The sequence below is a fragment of the Lytechinus pictus genome, chromosome 15, assembly GCF_037042905.1.
Source record: "Lytechinus pictus isolate F3 Inbred chromosome 15, Lp3.0, whole genome shotgun sequence".
Lineage (NCBI taxonomy): Eukaryota > Metazoa > Echinodermata > Echinoidea > Temnopleuroida > Toxopneustidae > Lytechinus > Lytechinus pictus.
In genome coordinates, this window is record NC_087259.1 from 866,784 (window position 1) to 890,804 (window position 24,021).

Sequence of the window (24,021 nt, forward strand, 5' to 3'; positions counted from 1 at the left end):
TATTTTTTTCCAAATATTATGTCAAAATCTATCACAACCTTGTATTCTTGTAATAGAAATGTCGACATATTTGCTTGCTCGCTTCGCTCAGTGGCAACTTCTTATCAATTTTATGCGATACGCCATATATATCGAGCCCCCTCGAAATTGTTGGCTCATTACGGCACTGGGACAACCCCTCTCAAAGAAACAACAAAAAAAAAATCAACTTTGAGCGGCCGATCGGGGAAAATATGGGTGAAAAAAATGGCCCCTCCCCCCTATAGGCGGAAGCTGGGTCCGCCCCTGACTAAGGCTTTCAGAAAAAAATACAGGAAAAATAAAAAAATCAGATCGCGCTTCGCGTTCTCATTATTTATTTAGGCCTTGTGAGATACCTCAATGTGTTTTGAAAAATAAAATCTCAGATTTTCTTTAACGTCTACCCCCTTTCCATTTCATTTATTTTTTTTTATCTTGGTGCCCTCCCCCCCCCCCCCCGTGCACCCATGCTGAATAAATATGCCAATGATGAGGAGAATTGGTCGAGATTGCACTATTCCCAAGAGGTTATCATTAATATTATTGAAGGGTATACTAAAACAACAGTACAGAAACTATACAGCTCCCGTTCACACAATATTCTAGTAGTGCCTACATTGGTGAGTAGTTAAACCTAATTGAAAGCCCCCCAAATCGCTCGTGCTTCGCGTTCCCATTGATATTACATTATATATTCATGGTTCTATAACAATAACCCAATTAGGTCAATCACCCCCTGACAACTACTTCAAGGAAAATATCATCCCCATATTTTTACCGCCGGGGACTGTTACCCCCCCCCCCCCCGGAAATTTACCCTCCAGACAATTACCCCGGATAATTACCCCTAGTACGGAGCTGTGAAAATGCCATCAACGTGACGACATGGCGTGGTACTTTGTCTTACCATGTCTTAATTAATCATTGGCGGCGGAAGGCAAGACATTTACGGGGTCCACCTGAAATTTTGGGATGGACACAGGTAAAAATTTGACAAGCAAATAAACCAAACTTTTAGTAGGGACCACCAAAATTTTTTGACAAGAAAAAAAAAACGGTTATCAACCAAAATTAGGGGGAAAAAATATTTTAGGGGGGTCTACCTCAATTTAGGGGGGGGGGACGTAGAAAAAAATTGACAAGCAAAAAAAAGGTTCTCAACTAAATATTTAGGGGGGACCGTCCCCCACCTCAAATTTAGGGGGAATGTCTCCCCCCCCCCGCTTCCGCCGCCTAAGTAATTAATACGCTTATTATTTCGACACAGCGATATATTCAATCTTGTCAAGTCGATATGTCCACATGGCGAGATGTGTACAAGTCCCGGCAAGAAACCCGATATATCGCCATGTTGACATGTAACTTATTTAAGTCGACTTGGCAAGATAAAATATCTCACCATGATGACATATAACTTTTTATAAGTGGACTGACTTGGCAGGATAACGTATCTCGCCATGCGGACATAATATGCTTATTTAGTCGACATGGCAAGATAAAGTATCTCGCCATGTCGTCAAGTCGATGGCATTTTAGAGGCTCCGTATGGCGTCTAGAGGGTAAATTTCCGGGGGGGGGGGGTAATAATCCCCGACGATAAAAATATGGGGATGATATTTTCCTTGAAGTAGATGTCAGGGGGTGATTGTCCTGTGGGTCATCGTTATAGAACCCCATGGACTCGTATCATCGACCTTTTGACCTCTTGATGACATTGGAATTCACTAGATCCTGATCATAATTTTACACACACCGCGGTCTATCGGACCCGCGGACTATCGGACCCGCGGTCTATCGGACCCGCGGACTATCGGACCCGCGGTCTATCGGACCCGCGGTCTATCGGACCCGCGGTCTATCGGACCCGCGGTCTAACGAACCCGCGGTCTATCGGACCCGCGGTCTATCGGGCTGTAACCGTATTATTGGCCTGGTTCCCAAATTTTAGAACGCCAATAATACATTGACTTCTATGGGGATAATGAAGTATTCATGAGGCCCCCATGGACCGATTCGCACCAAATTTTGGTAGTGTGTTTGTCTGGGTGAGTGTGTGTATGCTTGCGTGTGGGTAATGTTCCTGTTGTGATCTTTAAATACCTTGTATATTCTTCTTTTTTTTTTCTTCTCATAGTTATTCCATGTTTGAGTAAAATATCATATGCAGGGGCCCCTGATTATAAGCTGTGCTTCTTTGGGGTACCAAACCTGTCATTTTTTTCAGTTCTTTATAATGTAACCATTTATTTTGTTTGTACTTTGTTCTCCTTTGACTGGTTTGAATAAATTCAATTCAATTCAATTCAATTCAATTCAGTGTACATGTAGGTATTTTATCATGCTCTTCCAAAATATGGTATCAAAAATGCTAAAATGTGACGTCATTACTTCGGTACTCTATCCGCCCTTTCACATGGTTAGAAAAATCATAGTTTGAATGATGATTCCAGTGAAAAATAAGGCTAATGACAAATTTTTAGCATTGTTTTAGTACCATTTGAACAGGAATATTTATCTCATTAAACAGACAATGCGAGCACCAACAGTGATGAACACATTGGCCTTATAAAGCAAATTATGTTTTATAAAGTTTCGTTAAAAAAATTCTTATGTAGACATATAGGAGCGCCTTGAGCACCTAACAAGATGGATATGTGCGCAATATAAATACCCTATATTATTATTATATATAATATAACATAATAATATACTTTTCAATAATTAATTCTTTCCCCACTATGTTTATCTTTCTTTCTCCCTTGATCTTTTTCTCCCTTTCCCCCAGTTTTTTTTTGGGGGGGGAGTTACATGTATATGAAATTACAGATATGTGCATTGGAACGTAATTTCCAGTAATTCATTGAATTTTTCAGCAAATCAAGTCCTAAATGTACATTAACAAACGTTGTGGTGGAAGGTATGAAAACATACAAATGCAATTGTTTGTGTTCTGTACAGGTGACATAGAAGGGCAAATATATGTAAAATGCATAATCCTAGCGCAAAAGCTTTTATGCCACAAGAGACAGGAAACAGGTTTACTCACATGATGATTTACTGATATTATATTTTGTTCTATGGTAATTTCATCCTTCAGTGTAGATGTAATACCACAGTGGCCTAAAATGGATACATAGAAATACTTTCCCTTTATCGATTTATTTTAGGGGGGGAGATAAAAATGACCACTAGGTAGTAACATTTCTACATGTTCAATCTATTGAGGGTATTAGATATTTTAAGGAACCCAGTTTGAAAAATAAAAAATTTAAAGACCTTTATGATATTAATTGAATGAATATGAAATTAGTTTTGTGATAAATCATCAAATTCAACACATTTCCTCTTACGATACCCTGTCCATCAACCTATGCGATTGTCCATCACTAATTGAGAAGAAGAGTGTCGCTGGGAGGAGCACATAATACCCCTGCCTGTAACGCGGAAAATAGAGTTATTGGTTAAGCAAGAAAACTGGGATCCATGCTAGTATGATACACACTAAATTATATGAGCCTAGGTTAAGTTAAACTAAAGTTATCACGTTTACAAGGACTTCAGAAGGGTAAGATGAAAACGGACGCACAGACAGACGGACACCGAGCGTGATATCATAATACGTCCGGTGGGATGGGCATATAAATAAAAATGTCACCTTCAAGTCACCATGTCTCATTCATAAACGCTGCCCCCGAATTGTTCTTTTCACAGATATTTGGGTTGGACTGGGACATGGTTAAGGGTTAGAATTATTTGAGGATGAGTTAAGGTAAATCTTAGCCATAGCACATTGGTACCATCCATCTTCCGAGGTGGTTCTTCTAGAAAAGGATTGAACCTTTGTCATTAGCATCATCCATTGGGGCCGGTTGGAGGAGAAGTCATGAGATGGCGGAGCTTGGCACATTTATTATAACATATAGTCATGGACATAAAGTCTTGTCGCAGGTACTTCTGATGTAGTAAACACTTTCTAACTTACCGAAAATCCTCCGATCTTTGATAAATATGTTTCAAATTAATTCAAATGATTCAAATATTATTTGGCAGCAGTGATATAACATTTAACCTAACCTTTTTAGAACAGTGACATAATAATGTCAAATGGGCCTGTTTTCGGATGGACAAAAGTCACAGCCCCAGCAATTAACTCGGGGAAAATGCCCAATTTGTTTCGAATTTCTAACCGTCAACCACGCACATAGAGACAGAGTTCATTTTTTAATGAAAAATTCACTTGCTTATATTTTCGCCGTATGTATACAAAATTTCCTAAAATTCTCACAACTTATTTAAAATGATAATATCATTCTATCCTGAAAAAATCATAACGAACAATCAAACAGTTTTAATTTCTTGCTTACATTCATTCCCGTTGTCTCCAAAATAGTACCCTCAAACTTTTTCCAGATATATCTACACTCTGCATTGAATATTCATGATATTCGCTGTGCATATTTATGAGATATGAACAGATTTTCATGCCATGTTTTCGCTGTGCTGAAGACTTATTTCTTGAGAAATCTCTGTATGAAAATAGGGTTCAGACACAAAATAACAAGGAGTTTTTGACACTGGCGAACCCAAGTCCCACCTACACCACAAGGCGGGCCCTTTAACACACTACATTAATTTGATTGTATCACTAATCATACACAATGACCGTTGCAATAAGCTTTGGCTTTTCAAGCCCTGCAATCATTTACTAGCCTTTCTGTTACGGTATGTCCAGGTCCAAGTGTTTACATGCATTTGAATCATACTGAGCTGAACGAAAGTACAAGGTAAGCATAGAAATTTCCCTTTTTCTCAAAATCAGCCAATAATTGCACCTCTCCACTATGCATGTCATGTCGCAATTTACAAATCATTCAGACTGAATTTAAAAAAATAGTTTCTGACATCATATCAACATCAAACTGACTGCAACACCAGGAACTAAACAATTTAGTTTATGCTGTGACTTCCTTTGGCCTTGATAACAGTTACCATACGTCTTGGGAGGGAGTTGTACTGCAGTTCGTTGATGAAGGCATCAGGAATGGCATAAAAGATGGCCTCACAAGCGTTCCACAACTCCCCCACATTCTTTGGCTTTGTTTTCCATGTGTCCTCTTTCATTCTGCTCCATACATGCTCAATAATGTTCATGTCTGGAGACTGTGCTGGCCAATTTTAAAGACAGGGCACCGTCTAGATCCAAGGTACACCCAGAAGACCGTCAAATTTGGAGGTGGGAAAATAATGTTGTGGGGCTACATCAGATATGGTGGTGCAAGAAAGATCTGCAGAGTAGATGGGAACAATGACAGTATTAAAGTATCAACAGATTCTGACCTCCAGCTACATTCCCACCAACAAGGGCAGATTTTCCAGGACAGAGCTCCTTGTCACACTTCAGCGTCCACCAAGAAATTTTTTAAAGCTCAAGATGATCAAATGTCTTGAAAGTTGGCCAGCAGTCTCCAGACATGAACATTATTATATCTTAGGTTAAGATTTGATGTTGACGCCGCTGCTATGCAGGCGAGACCAAAAATGAAATTCATGCATTTTACATTACATAACATACAAAGGCAGCTGCTCGTTTATGACGTCACAAATCCAAAAATTGAAATTCTATATAACTTTCTTAATCTTTAATGGCTTTTCCTCAAAAACTTCACCAATATTTTTCATTATTTTCTCTGAGCACTATTTCTACAGCAAAATTTTCTTCAGGGTGGAATTCCCCTTTAACGTATGCCCCGCATGTGTCTTGCTTTGGTCTAGCGCGTTCTATGCGTGTCTAACGTTCTTGTGGCGCGTACATTCATGCATCCAAGCTCTGCTCAACTTTTTCAACATGCTTAAAAAATTGCACCAGCGGATGGTGCCGAATAGAATGCATAACGTACAATGACGCACACCTAGCGAATGACAATGAACTGGCCAAAACTGCAAAATTTCAATTCACTGGCCGGGTGCCCCTTATGCAACACGCATATGTGACCGGGCCTTTAGCTGTGGGTGTAACTTACTTAAGAAGATCAATGGGCAAAGGGAATATGATGGTGGAGTTCTTCTCAGCTGAGATGGTGTTTAGAGTCTGTAGATATCTAAGTTGTAGAGCAGTAGGTGATTCTGAGATGGTATCAGCAGCTTCCTTCAGGGCTCGTGATGCGTTCTGTTCTCCTTCAGCTGCTATCACCTATAGGTTGGAAAGACAAATATCTGCATTTAACTTTTAAACAGACAGTAGGCAGATCCTCAAAAAGTAGGTTCTCTCATCCAAGTGATATTCATGACTAAAAGGGTTCCGCATATTTAATAAGCTGGGTCCAAATCAAAACACCTCTTTTTATTTGCCATTGCTGCTGTAAATATTGAACGATTTTAATGTTTTGCTACCTTTGTAAAGACGAAGAATAATTCTTTCTCGTCATGTGTTTAAATTTTTAAAAGAATTTGTAGTTTGTAAGGTGAAACTTAGACTAATTATTAAATTATGACTTTAAGTCATAACTTTGTAATTATTTGTTCAAATCATATTGTTTTCAGCCTAGAATATTCTTTAAACATATTAAGTTCATTGACTATGAATAGAAAGAAAACACATACTAAAAAAATTATTCCCTTTTCAGTGCAAAACAATGTGACACTCGTTGAATGTGACACTTGCTATTGAAACATTATATCCCATTGACTTTTTACATTAAATACTACTGAACTTTGACAGGCTACAATTGTCTGAACCAAGCCAGCTTTTCTTGTAGTAATACCTTGGCTCTTGCTTCTCTGGCTGCTTCAGCTTCAGCAGCCATAGCTCTCTGCAGCTGTACAGGCAGGCGGACATCTTTGCTGTAATCAAAATTAGAAAAAAATAATATAAAACACACAACAGTTCTGCAAGGAAGACATTAGACCCTCAACAAGTAATCATCCTTCCATGTCAGAATCTTGCTTAGAGGGCTACCCTAACAAGTAGTTTTCATTCTTCCCTACTCTGAATACAGCCTCAAGTATTCTCTAGTGGCTAGGGCGACCCCGATCCGATTGTCCGTCAGATAGACATATTTTCGACACTATACCAATTATCAATCGGATCAGGGTCGCCCTAGCCCTAGCCACTAACCCGTCTCTGTGGTCTAGTGGTTAAGGCACCGGCGTTCAAAGCTGGGGCCCCGGGTTCCATTCCCGGCAGAGACATTTTTTCGGCATCACCAATTTTTTCAAAGGGTAGATAGCTCTGGGGAACCTTGATTTAAGCTACGCCTACCATTGTTCTCTTCATCCATTTTTTCACAATATGAACAATTTCTGTAATGTCTGCGATGGAGCAACTCACACCAGTGCTTTCTATCTTGCTAAGTCTACTTTTGAAAAAACCAGGTTTTGCAGCCACAGAGACTTTGTTTCTATTTGCCTGCAACCGAGTGTCAATCCTGTTGGATATCACATCATGACCCGCCCCTGCCTTGGGAGGTTTAGTAACCACACTATCACCTTCAACCTCAGACTTATGAGACTGTCGCTTCAGTCTTTTCAACGCAAGGTCCAAGACCATTCCTCAAGGACGCAGTGAGCTGCAGAACATGTGTACAGACCACCAATTAGACCATTCCTCAAGGATGTATGAGACGCAGTGAGCTGCAGAACATGTGTACAGACCACCAATTATCTTCAATAAATCTACATCCATGAGTGCAACGGTAAATATTACACTTGTCTTCTTTCATACAAGAACAAAAATTAACATTATTGCACATGAATAAGAGGAGGAATGTTGATGGAAATGATGCTGATGACCATGAACCTGATCACTATAGTTCTTATAAATGTCATGACTTAAAAGAAGAGAATGAGATGAACAGATGTGACACTTGTGATGATCCGAATGTGATTACCAAACATAGGGCTACTGTTGTTGTTGATGCTTCTACTAACAGTAAAAGACTTGTGGTAACCATACCCTATTCACAACTCACAAGACTTCGCTGATTGTGCAGCAGCTATGCTGATTACCGTGAAAATCTAAGGAAATGGTCTCTTTCTTCCGCAGAAGGGGTTAACCCGGAAGATGTAATAGCAAGTGCTGTATGCAAGGCCTCCAAGTTGACACGTCAGCAAGCTCTTCAGGAGAAAAATCTTCAAAAAACTAAGAGGGTACCACTAGTGATGACTTACCGACCCCAGACAGCCAAACTTGTCTCCAACTCTAACTCTATCCTTGAAATATACCCATCACATTGCAGAAACGTAATGGAATTTATTTTGCTTGTATAATTTATGATTAATCAATTCATTTCGCAAAGGTTATAATGTGCATTGAATATACAGACTCCCAATAGTTTTCTTTTCCAAGTATGCACTTCATTTATGTCTTTGTTATTTGCATGTTTATGCTTATGTTTGATTATCTTTGCATGATTAGATGCAAGTTATACATGTTGTTTGGTTTTGTGCAACCATATCTACAGTGGGCCCCTGCCCATTTCTTTAACAAATTATTATCTTTTAGGACATCCTCCTCCATGTCATTCTCTCCATTTCAGCAGGCATATATTTATTTATTTATTTATTTATTTTGTTTTATTTATTTTATACTGCAGGGTAGGCCTGTTCAGTTCTTAAAACTGCTTTACAAAGGCGCCCTGCAGTTTAAAATACATGTCAAGATAACTATGAACAACAACAACAAACAACATCAAAAATACAAAATACAAAATATCTAACATCAGAAACAATTAACACCAAAATATAGAGTGGGAAGTGACAATTTAAACATACATAGCATTGTAAATCAAAGGAATATCATTTCGCTCTTTATCAATTCGTATGAAAGGCTTTGCATAATTTTTTAAAAACTAACAAGGAGGTACAAACTTGTAAATTTGAAGGAAGTGCATTAAATAATTTGGGTCCGACATATGCGAAAGATTTTCTTTTATGTTCAATTCTAGCTTTGGGAAGCTGAAGGGGGCATCGTAAAGAATACCGTGTCCTGTATTTCACGGGCCGTTTACATACTAAAGGTTTTAAATAATTTGGAACTAAATCATTCATTATTTTATATACAAGAACACAATACTGATATTTTATACGCTGATCTACTGATTGCCACTTCAGTGACTGCAACAAAGAAATTTGTGATGTATTATAATCTTTTTTCAAAAGCATTCTGGCATATTTATTTTGAAGTTTTTGTATCTTATCTAAATGTATTTTTGCACTGCTTCCCCAAGATGTAATACAGTAATCAATGTAAGGTAAAACCATAGAAAAGTACAGCTTCTTCATAATATCAAAGGACAGTAAGTGCTTAATCCGCCTTACACAACCTATTGCCCGAGATATTTTACAAACGATATTAGTAATATGTTCGCACCAAGTCAAGCCCGGATCGAGCATGACACCTAAGTATTTAATCTTTTTTACATTTTCTAATTGTATGTTCCTGAATTTCACTGACAAATGAGCACCCCTCAACTTTTTCTTTTGACCAAATACCATGGCTTTTGTTTTTTGCGGGTGTAAATGCATATTATTTAAGTCTAGCCATTTACTTATTGAATCAAAATCATCTTGCAAATACTTTTGTACCTCCTTAATTGATTCACCGTGATTAAAAATGGCGGTATCATCAGCATAAAGAGACATTTTAGAATGTACATGCAATTTCAAATTACACATGTCATTAATAAAAATACAAAATATCAATGGACCCAGTATAGATCCTTGTGGGACACCTGATTTTATCTTCAAAAATTCACTGCGACAATTGTTAATCATTACAAATTGCCTTCTGTCTGTTAAATACGATTCCATCCAGTTGTATTCATTGCCAGTAATACCATAGTACTTAAGTTTTGCAAGTATAAAATTGTGAGGAATAACATCAAAAGCTTTGCGTAAGTCCAAGAAAATACCACCAGTAACATGTTTTCGGTCCATTTTATCATACAAAAAGTCTGTAATCTCAGTTAGACAAGTGGCAGTAGAATAAGACGGTCTGAAGCCAGAATATGCCTTTGTATTACCATTATATAACTTGCAATACACAGATTCAAACTAGTTTTCCAATTCATCTATTTGCAAGGTGGTAAGACTGGATGGTGAGGTTTGTGGTAACACCAATTAAGTTAGTACTGAAAAAAGACTGTTGGCTTATTCTTTCTGATTATATTCTCCATGATTCAAGCACGTAATATTTTTACATAATTTTTTACCTTCTATCTTAAAGGGCCTAGAGTTTTGTAATTTGACAATTATAATTTAGATAGTGAATTTTTATTTCATTAGAAGTCAATAAATATTATTATATTAATATCAGTTAATATTTTGTTTATTTATAAACATAATTATGATTCTTTCTCTACATGAATTAGATGGCTATATTATTTTATTAGAATGACCAAATTTAGTATCTATCAGGTTTCGAATATTGCTTGAATATTTGGAAGAAACAGAAACTTGAAGGAAATTGGTATAGAATGATAAACCACAGGTTACTTTGAAACATAAATTCATGATGCTGGGAGTAAGTTTCAGTATAAGAATCATGAAAATTTCTATAAGTCTAGGTAAGGGTCTTTGAAAACTTTGAAAATCTGAAGTAAATTACAATCCTTAGTTTGAATGAATTAGAATGCCTGAATTTTTATCATGCTAGTTTTGCCATGATGGACAGGATATTATGAACAAGTAGCCTTTTAAAAATTGTGTCCGACAATTCCATTTCCCCATGGTTCGGGCTTAAGTTCCCCTTCACTGTAGGACTCCAAGGTTACAGTAGAAAATAAATTAATGTCTAGTTATCTAATGACCAGATGGTCTCTATTCCACAATCTAGTCATTAAATCCATGTATTATCAAACACATCCGTTCACATAAAGTACAATGCCCCAAAATAATATCATTGCCTATCCCTCATTAGCTAGGAATGTGAGCAAGAGCAATACTAGCTTGTTGTCATCAGCTTGGGTTTTCAAATGATCTTGAAATTACTTTAAGCAGACTATCATTTGGGATGTTTCACTAAGAATTAAACACATGAATTCCAAGTTGCATGCAGTAGCATCACAGAATTGGTATACAGGTGATTTACCCCCTACAAGTCAATACTATAACGCACTAATTACTCATATTAATGGTGATTATATTTAAGTCAGGTATGTTTAACACTCAAAATTTGTATGTAGGTTGCATGTGCTGACATTTGTGTGACACTTGTAGTTAGGTCCCATGCATAGAACATAAAGACAATATTATTATATTACAGTACTAGAATTGAGGTGACAGAAATCTGAACAAGAGTGTCGCTAAGATGAACACAAAATACATCCGCCTGTAACACAAAAAATTGAGTTATTGGTCAAGCAAGAAAAGTGGAAGGTGGCCAATTCACCTTTGACCTTCTGACCTCAAAATCAATAGAATTGCTGGGATCTACGCTAGTATCATACACACCAAATTATATGAGCCCAGGTTAAGTTCAACTAAAGTTATCGCGTTAACAAGGACTTCAGAAGGGAAAGATGAAAACATGTCCCTGTGACCTTGACCTTTGACCTTTTGACCTCAAAATCCATAGGCTTCTTGGGATCCATGCTAGAATCATACACACCAAATTATATGACCCGAAGTTAAGTTAAACTAAAGTTATAGCGTTTACAAGGACTTCAGAAGGGTAAGATGAAAATATGTCACTGTGACCTTAACCTTTGACCTCTTGACCTCAAAATCAATAGGCTTCCTGGGATTCATGCTAGTATCATACACACCAAATTATATGAGCAGAGGTGAAGTTAAACTGAAGTTATAAAACTGAAGTTATCATGTTTACAATGGAAAAGTTAACGGACAGACAGACGGACGGACACCGAGCGTGAGTCCGTAATACGTCCCGTCTAGGACGGGCGTATAAAATATTTATGATGAACCATTGCAGTTAAACCCTTGATAAACAAATGAAAGGAGATGCAGTTGTAAAGAATCCCCTTTCAAATGTGCATAAGTGAAAAAGAAATTAACCTGATTCATCGATTTACCTCCAACTCATGATCATAACATTTCTATCAGAATAAAGGGCATGGTAGCGCAGTAGTATAGTGCCCGCCTCATGAACGGGAGGGTATGGGTTCAATCCCTGGTAAATTCATACCAAAGACTTTTGTCAGGTGCTCATCATAATTGAATGAGAGAGGGTAACATAAAAACATTCTTATGAAGGGCCTGCTATAGTCTGCAAGCACAGACTCATATTTGACACTTTAACCAATAACAGGTCTAGAGTAAAGACTAGACTCCAAAGACTCTGTCTGTGTCAAATAGATTTGGTAGAGCCAGCCACAGTACATAGTGAATCTAGTCTCACTTCTTCAGACTCTGTGAATTGCAAAAAGCAAGGATCTGCAGACTAGGTCTGCTAGAGGAACAATTCCTCAGGCTGAAGTGGCTACCCTGAGAAATATGATCATTATTATTAATCTTATTATGATTAACACCATCATCAACATCATCATATTTATTATTACATTGAAATGTTTAGAAATTTTAATCTACTACGCAGCATTCCATCAAGGAGAAGTTTCATTTATGATGAATGAACAATCTTAAAATGATAGTCATTTTCAGCAATTAACATTTACACATTTAAATGATGTTAAGAGTAAAAAATAATGTTAAAGGAGCAGGTTCACGGGGCTCAATCACCCTGCATCTGCCTTCAAGGCCAATATTCATATCAAATGAATATCTGATGGTTTGTTGAATGTGAATATGAGAATATATGTTCCTCTTTGAAATGAAGGTCTTTTATTTGAGAGAAAAAGTTACCAGTAGCAGAAAGATGACCTTGATTATTTTACTATCTAGACAATAAATCATATAACACACATTTTTTACATGATTATACTCCAAAAAGATTTGTCATTTTTCCTCCCCAATGTTGTTCTACAAGATGAATGCAAGATTGCAAAGTGCACAACTTTAGTCCAGGTAAACAATGTATGCTTAAATTACATTTATCACCATGGAAACAACCATCGTCAATTATAATAAATGCTTTTAACACAACCTGCCATCCATTAATTCATTAGTACAAGTAATGGCCATCCACAACAGGATTCCCATACCTTCTTCACCTGTCTCTTAATGCACGCTAAATGACCATGCAAACTCTTTAAACAGAAATGGAGTTATGCTTAACCCGTTGCAATAGCAATGCCCATAATCGTTTTACAGCGACATGTCCCGGTAGGTAATTTATAGTTCATAAGTTCCCCATGCAATAACTATACTGTAACATCCCTTCTGTCATTATATTATCTCAGTATTCTTTGAATGGATTGAAAATATCAATGCATAAAATTGTGAGTTTTAATCATTACATTTATGCATATTTTATGGCATTACACATATTGGGTACATTTTAGTTAACAAAACAAAATACAGTGCGTATCAAAAAAAAGTTTACACTTTGAAAAAGCCCTGGGAATTAAAAAATATACAACATGTGGGTAATTTTGTCACATATATTTTTGGGTTTGGGTCTCATCTATCCAATGAAAGTAAGTTATGACAGAATGTTACACTTGAGTGAGCACTGTCCAATTTGGTAAAACTTGCAGAAATCTGTTTGCGCAGATATGCTCGTTTTCACGCTGTGTAAAGGGGAAAAGGCGAAATCAAACTTACCCCGGTAAACATTTCTCATACATTTCCCTTGCACTTTTAGTCAATTGAAATAAAACGGATACTTTCAAGCATTTTGAAATAATTTTGCCAGCCAAATTGAAATTTCAACACTGTCTTAGTAGGCACAACCTTTACCCTTTTTGTGCCAGCTGGATCTAAGGACATAACTGAATCTGAACAAAATTTTATACAGACATCTCCAGCATTTTTTCACAAAGTTTTTATCATTTAAAGTGGGTTTACATTTCATTTTTCATTTAATACTTGTTTATCCACACTTTTCGAAAGCTTCACAATGATTAACAAAATAAAAATCAAACCTAAGCCATTTCAAGTAAATCACAGCTCAGTGTAAAGCAATTATCGTCACGATGGCCTTGGTGTGTGGGGGAGTGGGGTGGGGCGCAATGCATTCTTTGAAGTGTTTTGGGCAAGGAAACAAGTTAAAAAAGGTAAAAGATATCTTCAAATCAATTTTACTAGCTAAATTCCACGTGTTCTTCATGATTAAGGTCTCCCTTTATTCGCATAACTATTTCAAAGTTCTGCGCAAATCATTTTTCACATTTGCTCACTCAAGCGGAAATATTTTTCGACAGTTATATCGTTATTTGCTTAAATGGATCTGTACCAATGCTAAAATGTGGAAAAATCTACAGGATATTACATATGTATAATTTTACAGGATTTTTTCTAAGTGTAAACTTTTTTTTGATACGCACTGTAGTTTAGTGGGCCAAGCTATGTTGAATATGTTTGACAAAGAGTGTGAGTATACAGAAACAAGTGGAATGCCTCTGGCCGTCTCACCTGCATCACGCGATTCAATATAGCAGCAGTGCTGATTTTGAAAACTACTATAACTCGCACAAGATGTTCAGTGATACTTGGTTACTCTTATTTCCACGTTTTATGAACTAGACCAATACACTTTCAAATTTATGGCTGTAATTCAACAAATACCCCAATTTGGCCAAAGTTCTTTGACCTTACATGACCTTTGACCTTGATCATGTGACCTGTAACTCGCACAGGATGTTCAGTGATACTTGATTACTATTATGTCCAAGTTTTATGAACTAGACCAACACACTTTCAAATTTATGGCTGTAATTCAACAAATACCCCAATTTGGCCAAAGTTCATTGACCCTAAATGACCTTTGACCTTGATCATGTGACCTGAAACTTGCACAGGATGTTCAGTAATACTTGATTACTATTATGTATAAGTTTCATGAACTAGGTCCATATATTTTCTAAGTTATGATGACATTTCAAAAACTTAACCTTAGGTTAAGATTTTGATGTTGATTCCCCCAACATGGTCTAAGTTCATTGACCCTAAATGACCTTTGACCTTGGTCATGTGACGTGAAACTCATGCAGGATGTTCAGTGATACTTGATTAACCTTATGTATAAGTTTCATGAACTAGGTCCATATATTTTCTAAGTTATGATGACATTTCAAAAACTTAACCTTAGGTTAAGATTTTGATGTTGATTCCCCCAACATGGTCTAAGTTCATTGACCCTAAATGACCTTTGACCTTGGTCATGTGACATGAAACTCAGGCAGGATGTTTAGTAATACTTGATTAACCTTATGGCCAAGTTTCATGAACTAGGTCCATATACTTTCTAAGTTATGCTGTCATTTCAAAAACTTAACCTCAGGTTAAGATTTGGTGTTGACGCCGCCGCCGCCGTCGCCGTCGGAAAAGCGGCGCCTATAGTCTCACTCTGCTATGCAGGTGAGACAAAAATGATGTGTTCATACTTACATTTCGACACGTTCCACTTTAATACCCCAAGGATCTGTAGCCTCGTCCAAACTTGACTGAAAAAAAATGAAGAAATTTTTTTTTATACATTCATATGAAATATGATTGCTTCAATGTTGTGAAGGTATTTATAACTGAGAACATTTATTTCTTAATCCTGACTGCCTTGACATAAGTAGAGCTAAATGAACACCTCAAACATAGCACAAATCAAATATATGTTGAGGTAATATGTACTCCTTTGGGCGTATCTAATTTAAGGGGGAGAGGAGCATATATATACGATGGCGGTCTCCTGCATTCATTTAAATAATCTTGTTTTTTAAAATGTATAACACATCTTGTTGATATTTATTTACAATATTTATACTATATGCGACTATTATTATTTTGTTATATGTATTAACTTTGTATATTGTATATATGTATTTTGTAATTCTGATACTGATGTGAATGCAGAAATAAATAAAATCAAATCAAATAAAATCAAATCAAATATACCCCAATCACCACATTCAAAATGTGTAAAAAGGCATAAATATTAAAGAGGAAGAAAGAATTAATTAACTAGAGATGCTCGGCGGGTCGCCTGGCCGAGCATATGTATCCTCCGAACCCACCGCATCATCTGTCATTGCGATATATAGAGCTCACACAGAAATTTGCCAAATAAATACAATTATCATGGCGACAATGACCCTGCCCACATTTTGCCTGTGGGTACCAAATTTGATGACAATATTATGACACAGCAGCGTGACTCTGCAGAACCTAAAGTACTGTCCAGTATCACCTGTTGGGGAATACAATTATAGAGTAATCTGGATATATACACAACAACAAAAATAAGTCCCCCCTTAAACAAACATCAATAATTTCCGAACCAATGCGAGTTTTTAATATATTTTTACATGAGCGTGTAGGTAATTTTATAGGCTACCCTCTGAGTAAATGTTATGGACATATTTTACGTCATGCTTCAGTGAGCACCGTCAGAAGGCAAAAATGTCACTTTTTAAAAGTCACAAGCCAAATATCATGACTTTGATTCCATTTTTATTGGAACTAATTCCACATTCTCATCATGAAAAATAGTCAGAAGGCTTGTACAAGGTACTTTCTAAAAGACGATACAACTTTTCTGACTAAATTTCACGGTTGAATGAACACAAGTCCAAATTTGCTATAATTGGATTTTTTACACATTTCTATCAATAAAGATGATAGAATATGATGACAGTTATTTTTGGGAAGAGTATCTTCAACAATATTCATTGTTTCACGGTTCAATGAACATTTATTGAAAACAAAAGATACAATTTTCAAATATCATAGGCAAGTATTGTTTCATTTTGGTAACTGAAAATGATCTTTTCTCAACTTTTTCGTTATGTTCATGACCAATTAACATGCTTCAATGATTCAAAGGCATTTAATTAAACATTCACGCTTGAATAAACATGTGGAATGTGATTAGCTCTTTTTTACGTTATTGGAAAAAATGCAATTTGTAACTATGGATATCTATCACAAACCTTGCATGGTTCATTTGATTTGATTTTTATGAAAATCCCGATGTTTAATGCATCAGTGAGCACACAATATTAGAAAATTATGCAAATGAGAAGAAAGTTCAAGGCCCTGGCCCCACTCTGTGCCGTATCAAATGGTTATTTTGGTGTGCGCACATTTTGGATAGTGTTACACTGAAGCCATGTGCGAAGTTTCATGAAATAACTGTTGGCAGAAGTAACAAAAACCGTCCATGAAACAAACCCTCATTTTACTTTTGTTAAAATGTTGACTTTCTCTCATAGACTTGTGTACATTATGGGTGCATATGTTTAAGAATAAGTAACCCCCTATTCAATGTGGTGGAACTTTTTTTCAAGGCTGTCTTTAGCAATGTCATTTGGCAGTAATGTTTATCAACCTATGGGCAGAATTCTGTGCAAAAATGAAATCAATTTGTTTATTTATGGATGAGTGAGCACACATCAAAGTGGGAAATTGGGTATTTTCAATGTCACAGACCCATTTTAAATGGTAATAAAGTGAATATTGGGGCAAATTCGGTTTCAAATGTGACTTTAATTGCTGTTGTTTTTATCATCCATCATTTCTATCACCACACACTTTCCGAAGTTTTAAAATTTTCATGGTTGAGCGAGCACATTCGAAAAACTTAGGAATGAATACTCTTTATACTGCATAAATGTATTTTTTCTTACAAATTCTCATGATCAGTTTAATTTATGGACAAATCAGTGGTGGATCCAGAATTTTAAAATGGGGAAGGGGCCTATAATCGGGGGAGCCACCAACATTTTCAAATTTTAACATGATCTAACAAGTTGTAGAGGATACTACCATAAGCCCCTTTGATGATACGTCACTATACAGGGGCCGCGGAACGGTTTTCAAAGTGGGGGGGGGGGGGCTGACCATGCAAAAAATCACATTCGTATGGTCATTTTTACATTTTTGTACATGCTTTTGGAAAAAAAGTGGGGGGCTGAGCCCCCCCCCCTGCGGCCCCTGCATTATTGTGCTCACTCAACCATGAACATATGATATCAAAATTGTGTGTGGAGTGGCTAAATGATGGATAGTAAAACAGCATTAACACCATAAAATTCACCTAAAAACAACTTTTGCCCAGCTTTGTATTTGCACAATCTGAAAAACGACTCTTGTGACTTTAAAAAATGGTCATTTTTAATTCAATCTTTAATTACTCATGCATGACTCAACCAGTCAATCTCATTTTCCCCCAGAGGTTGCTTAATGAGTGTAGAAAACCATCTATGAAATATCATATCTCAAAATAATTCCGTTCAAAAGTTACAGCAATTTGATTTAGGGGGGACTTACTTTTTTTGTTGTGTATATTTTGTAAACCTAACCTAAGACCCCCACCAAATACGATAGGCATCTTCGCTTCATCTTCTAATATTGCTTCTGTGTGCCAACTGTTATGACAAACTGGAAAAAAAGCAGAAGTTACAGGGTTTACCAAATTTTCCACAAAAATATGGTTACCATGGCAACCATGTCTCCACACACTCCAAAATCATTAGGCAGCTTTGCTTTACCATAATGGACCTTCATGCCACATTTGAAGATGATCGGACAAGAAATGCAGCTGGTAGAGCGCTCACAAGGACATCTCTGCTATTTCTACAAAACTTGTTACCATGGCAACAATGTCTCCACCCACACTAAAATAAATAGGCGGCTTTGCTTTACCTTAATGGACCTTTATGCCATATTTGAAGATGATCGGACAAAAAATGCAGCTGGTAGAGCGCTCACAAGGACATCTCTGCTATTTCTACAAAACTTGTTACCATGGCAACAATGTCTCCACCCACACTAAAATAAATAGGCTGCTTTGCTTTACCTTAATGGACCTTTATGCCATATTTGAAGATGATAGGAGAAGTAATGCAGCTGGTAGAGCGCTCACAAGGACATCTCTGCTATTTCCACAAAAACTCTTGTTACCTTGGCAACGATGTCTCCGCCCACACCAAAATCAATAGGTCGCTTTGCTTTACCATAATGAACCTTCATGCCACGTATGAAGATGATCAGCTAGAAGAAATGCAGCTGGTAGAGCGCTCACAAGGACATCTCTGCTCTTTCTACAAAACTCGTTACCATGGCAACGAAGTCCCCGCCCACACCAAAATCAATAGGTGGCTTTGCTTTACCATAATGGACCTTCATGCCACATTTGAAGATGATCGGAGAAGAAATGCAGCTGGTATAGTGCTCACAAGGACATCTCTGCTATTTGCACAAAAACTCTTGTTACCATGGCAACGATGTCTCCGCCCACACCAAAATTCATAGTGGCTTCGCTATACCATACTCTACCTTCATGCCAAATTTGAAGATGATCGGAGAAGAAATGCAGCTGGTAGAGCGCTCACAAGGAAATATCTGCGGTGGCGGCGCGACGAGGCCAAATCCACAGTATCCTCCGAACTTTGTTCGGGGGATACAATAATGAATAAAAAGACAAACAAGAGTGTCGCTAAGGTGAGCACATAATACTCCCGCCTGTAGCGCGGAAAATTGAGTTATTGATCAGGCAAGAAAAGTGGAAGGTTGCAGCTTCACATTTGACCTGCTGACCTGATAATCAATAGAATTCCTGGGATCCATGCTAGTATCATACACACCAAAATATAAGCCTAGGTTAAGTTAAACTAAAGTTATCACATTTACAAAGACTTCAGGAGGGTAAGATGTGACCATGACCTTTGACCATTTGACCTCAAAATCAATAGGCTTTCTGGGATCCATACTAGTATCATACACACCAAATTATATGAGCCTAGGTTAAATTAAACTGAAGTTATCGCATTTAAAAGGAAAAGGTAACGGACAGACGGACACCGAGCGTGATACCGTAATACGTCCCGTCTAGGACGGGCATATAAAAAAGGCCATTGATCATTTTAATCTACATGTAAATGAACAAGCGAAGAAACCAATTGGGTAAGAAAATAGCGGTAAGCGGGCACAAATTGAACTCCCATCCCAGGGGTGTGTGAGCGAAGTTGAAAGTGGGGGGGGGGGGCACAGGAAAAAAAGTGCACCTTTTCTTTCGGAAAGAAACAAAGAAAAAATGACTAATATATGTAGTGTAATGAGCAAATAAATTGAGGAGGCTAGATTTATCGTATCACATACAATTTATATGATGTTGCGAGCTCGAAAAGCGAGCGAGACAAATTGACATATTCATTTTAAAAATCCAGCCTTCTCTCTATCCTTTTCTCTCTTTTTTTCGCAGTGAATTTTTTTGGAGGGGTGGGCAAAAATCCCCAAGCCCCCCCCCTCCATCTGTATACCACTGCTTATCTACTCCACTCACATGACTCATGAAAATTAGAATATTGTTTTGTTTCAAAGGGGTACTCATTAACTGTGACACAGGTCCTTCTAGGGTGAAAGGGGCACTTTTCTTGGGTAAAAAGGGGCAATGATACAGGAAAGGGCACCTTTAAAAAGGCAAGGGGCACCTGCTCACACAAAAATGGGTCTTTCTGAGATGAAAGGGGCATGCACAAAACACGTTCGAGAGGGGCATTTTTTTGTAAAAATTGGCACTTATACGAGAAAGGGCACTTGGTACCACCGTAAAAAGGGTCTCCTCAGATAAAAAGGGCACAGAACACGTTCAAGAGGGGGCATTTTTCTTGCGTAAAAAGGGGCCTTTAGCTTTGGTTCATCCCTAGCTATGACTATGACAGTAGATAATAGTCTAGATGCATGTTAAAGACTGCCTTTAGCTTTAGTTCATCCCTAGCTATGACTATGACTGTAGATAATAGTATAGATCACTAGCGTACCTAAGGGGGGTGCAGGGGGGGCAGTCTGAGAGCCACAACCCATGCAAAGGACGTATCCCTGCCCCCCTGACGAGCTTGAAAGACCCTTTTTGCCCCCCCTGACGAGCTTGAAGACCTTTTGACCTTTTTTTTTTTTTTTTTTTTTTTTGCTTGTCAATTTTTTTTCTGGTATGAAATCCTTTATTTGTGATTGAAGACCTTTTTTTTTTCCCCTGTGGAAAAATCTTAGGTACGCCACTGGTCTAGATGCATGTTAAAGAAAGCCTTTAGCTTTGGTTCATCCCTAGCTATTATTATATCCTACATAAATCAAATCCTGTATGCTGATTGGCTTAAATAGCATAATGTGACCAAACATATTCTCACTATTTTGCGATGATATCGAAAATGAAACGCCTACCGAAGAAAAATGTGCTATTCCATGACATCAATGATGGAATATTCGACTATTCCATCATTGACGTTACAGATCGTGATGGCGCAAGGCACTAATACGCGTTCCATGCACTGAGTGTGTACCTAAGCACTTCAGGAAAAGTAGGTCAGTCAGCGCGGCTGGTTTGGTTCAGATTTAAAAAAGGATGAGCTAAGAGTACAAGAACTAGATTATCAAGATCTATTGCTCTAACTTATCAAAGTAGGATATAAAACAAATATACTAGGCCTTTATTTCGAAAGTATAGATGGAATTATTCATCCTCGGTTGTATTGGCAAAATAACCATTCTCGGGAAAAAAATTGTAGTGCCAGTCCAACCTCGTATGAATGATTCCCGCTATACTTACTCAAAGCCTGGTATATTTGTATACTATTCCAATTTATTACTAGACTATATGAATATGTAGACAACTTTTGCTATCTGACATGAACATGTATTTGATCTGGTGCCCGATCAAAATAAAATACCTGCATGGTTTTTCTATTTCATATAAAACCAAAAGATGGATTTTAGATATAATCTGTAGTATCTTGATATCCATTCCATAAATGTGTAAGATAAAATGCTCATAGAGCCTTTTTAAGAGTAAAATATCATTAATAGAGATTATAGTGATTGTGAAGCTAAGAGAGTACAACAAAAACAATGAAAGAATAGACCCTTCTTTCAACTTAAAACTTTGTTCATTATAATTGAGTTGGTCTAATTTCAGTGATAAGGATAAAAATAGCAGAGGTAAAAATGACAAAGGCACAATGGGAGATGTAAAAAAGAGACTCATAAAATCAATAATAGCAATACTACTTATTCAGGAAAAAAAAACCAAGACATTGTTTAACATTCTAATGAGGATATCAAAATATTTCAATTACTTGAATACATACATGTAGTACATGTAAATGACAATCAAGGGTTACCTCATATACCAACAAGGATATGAATACAAATTTTGTGAAATTAAGCAAAGGTTAACATTATCATTACTTCTTATTTTAAATCTTACGTTGATAACATTTTCAGCATTAAGCTTGTTTACCCTTTTTATTCAAATCAAGTGTTTGGAAGAAATACCTGCATGAAATGACTGATACCCTCTCTATCTGAGAGGATTTCTGATAGGTTCTTGGTTCCAAGTACGTTACGCAGGGTGGTTTGAGCAAGGAGTCTGGTTGAGGCATTGGCATCTTCCACATTAGCAATGCTGATGGTTGCATTCTGTACGCGATAGTAAACGACTGCATCCACTGATACTGTCACACTGTCTTTGGTGAGAATCTTTGAAATGGGAAAGAAAAAAGAAAAGAAAATTGATTGTTTGATTAACCATGCACCTTTGCATTGAACCATTTTGTAGAAGTGTATTTTCTGTGCATTTTCACTAAGTCTGAGATAGTTCTTGTTCTGTTGCAATCTCCAAACCACTGTGCAGTGCATTCAAGGAATTATTTCTGCCGGGTACACATTCACTTAACCTGCGTTGAGTGCAGCACAATGTGGGCAAATTTCCTGCTGAATGAAAATACACAATTCAAAATGGCGGTCAATCCACAAGATCAACCATTAGAGACATATTTTAATAAAGAATGGATGGAATTAGGTTATGTTTCACTTTCTACCAGTTTTAATCACTTTATTTGCTTCTAACCGTATATGTACGTATTTCAAGATGGAGGCTAATGAAAATGATCCGCCATTTCAACTAAAAGTGTACTAGAATATCACACATCACAATTCAATCATTTCCCTCCAAATTTTGAATGGTCTATAATGCTAACAAACAGGAGATATGGTTCATAATACAATATTTCACGGTGGCCATGTTTTAGTTCAAAATGGAGGATGAAACATGGTCGGAAAAAATAGGTCCAAAATTTATAAATTCAGCACCCCTGAAATGACAAAGTAAGCTTGAAAGAATAAATTTTGACACCATTTTCTCACAGGATTTTAGAGTAGCCTCTATTATTTGTGGAAATTTCCATATAATTTATCTCCTATGCTGGCCAGAGATTGCATCACTCATAAATTTTGCAAAGTAAAATGGGCACATGTAAGATTTCCACACAAACTGTGATATGTACCAAATATTAACTGTGAAGGTGTTTCCATTTTAGACGGGTCAATATACGACCAAAAATAGCCTTACCCGGAACAAATTGCAACAAATGAGTTTTCAACGGTATTTTGTACTATTTGACCTCAGGAATAACATACTAAAAATCTACCAAAATCTGCACACGGGAAAGTGGTTATTCTTAAGATGGCGTCCAAGATGGCCGCCATTCACTAAAAAATGGATACAACTGACACATTATCCCCCCAAGAATCCTAATTCGGTTCATATTCCATGGTCTGGGGTTCCAAAATTGATTTAGGCTAGAATGAATTATAAGCTCTCCAGTGTACCAGGCAAATCCAAGATGGCGCCCAAAATGGCTGCAGTATGCTGAAAATCCACAATTCATCTAAATTTGTTTTTTATTCAATGGTTTTAAGGGGGAAATAGTACATTGAAACAAGTTACAAGGACAGCCAGTGGTCTGGTGTGTCCAAAAATCCAAGATGGCTTCCAAAAATGGAGTTTAAAATGGCTGTTGATAATTAAAATGGACACAGTTCATTTCATATCCGCCTGGGACATAATGATTTTGGTGTCTAGACCACGATTTCAATGGTCAAATAAATGGCTGCAGTATGCTGAAAATCCACAATTCATCTAAATTTGTTTTTTAT

The 24,021-nt window shown here is 37.1% G+C and overlaps 1 protein-coding gene across 1 annotated transcript; it reads right to left on the reverse strand.

Moving 5' to 3' along the window:
- Positions 1-1,946: 1,946 nt before the first annotated feature.
- On the reverse strand, positions 1,947-23,107 carry LOC129278134 (stomatin-like). Its single transcript, XM_064110609.1, has 6 exons — positions 23,099-23,107; positions 22,360-22,563; positions 15,484-15,539; positions 6,783-6,861; positions 6,042-6,211; positions 1,947-5,306 (listed from the first exon to the last, which is right to left on the reverse strand). The coding sequence occupies exons 1-6, from the start codon at positions 23,105-23,107 to the stop codon at positions 5,282-5,284; spliced, it is 543 nt and encodes a 180-aa protein (XP_063966679.1). The 3' UTR covers positions 1,947-5,281.
- Positions 23,108-24,021: the final 914 nt, after the last annotated feature.

Bases quoted from the DNA above. Each gene is read 5' to 3' on its own strand.
- LOC129278134 (XM_064110609.1), bottom strand. The intron at 15,540-22,359 runs GTATTTCTTCCA...ATTTTTTTTCAG, and splicing joins GTATCAGTCATTTCATGCAG to TCAAGTTTGGACGAGGCTAC. The intron at 6,862-15,483 runs GTAAGTATGAAC...TTTTGATTACAG, and splicing joins AAAGTGGAACGTGTCGAAAT to CAAAGATGTCCGCCTGCCTG.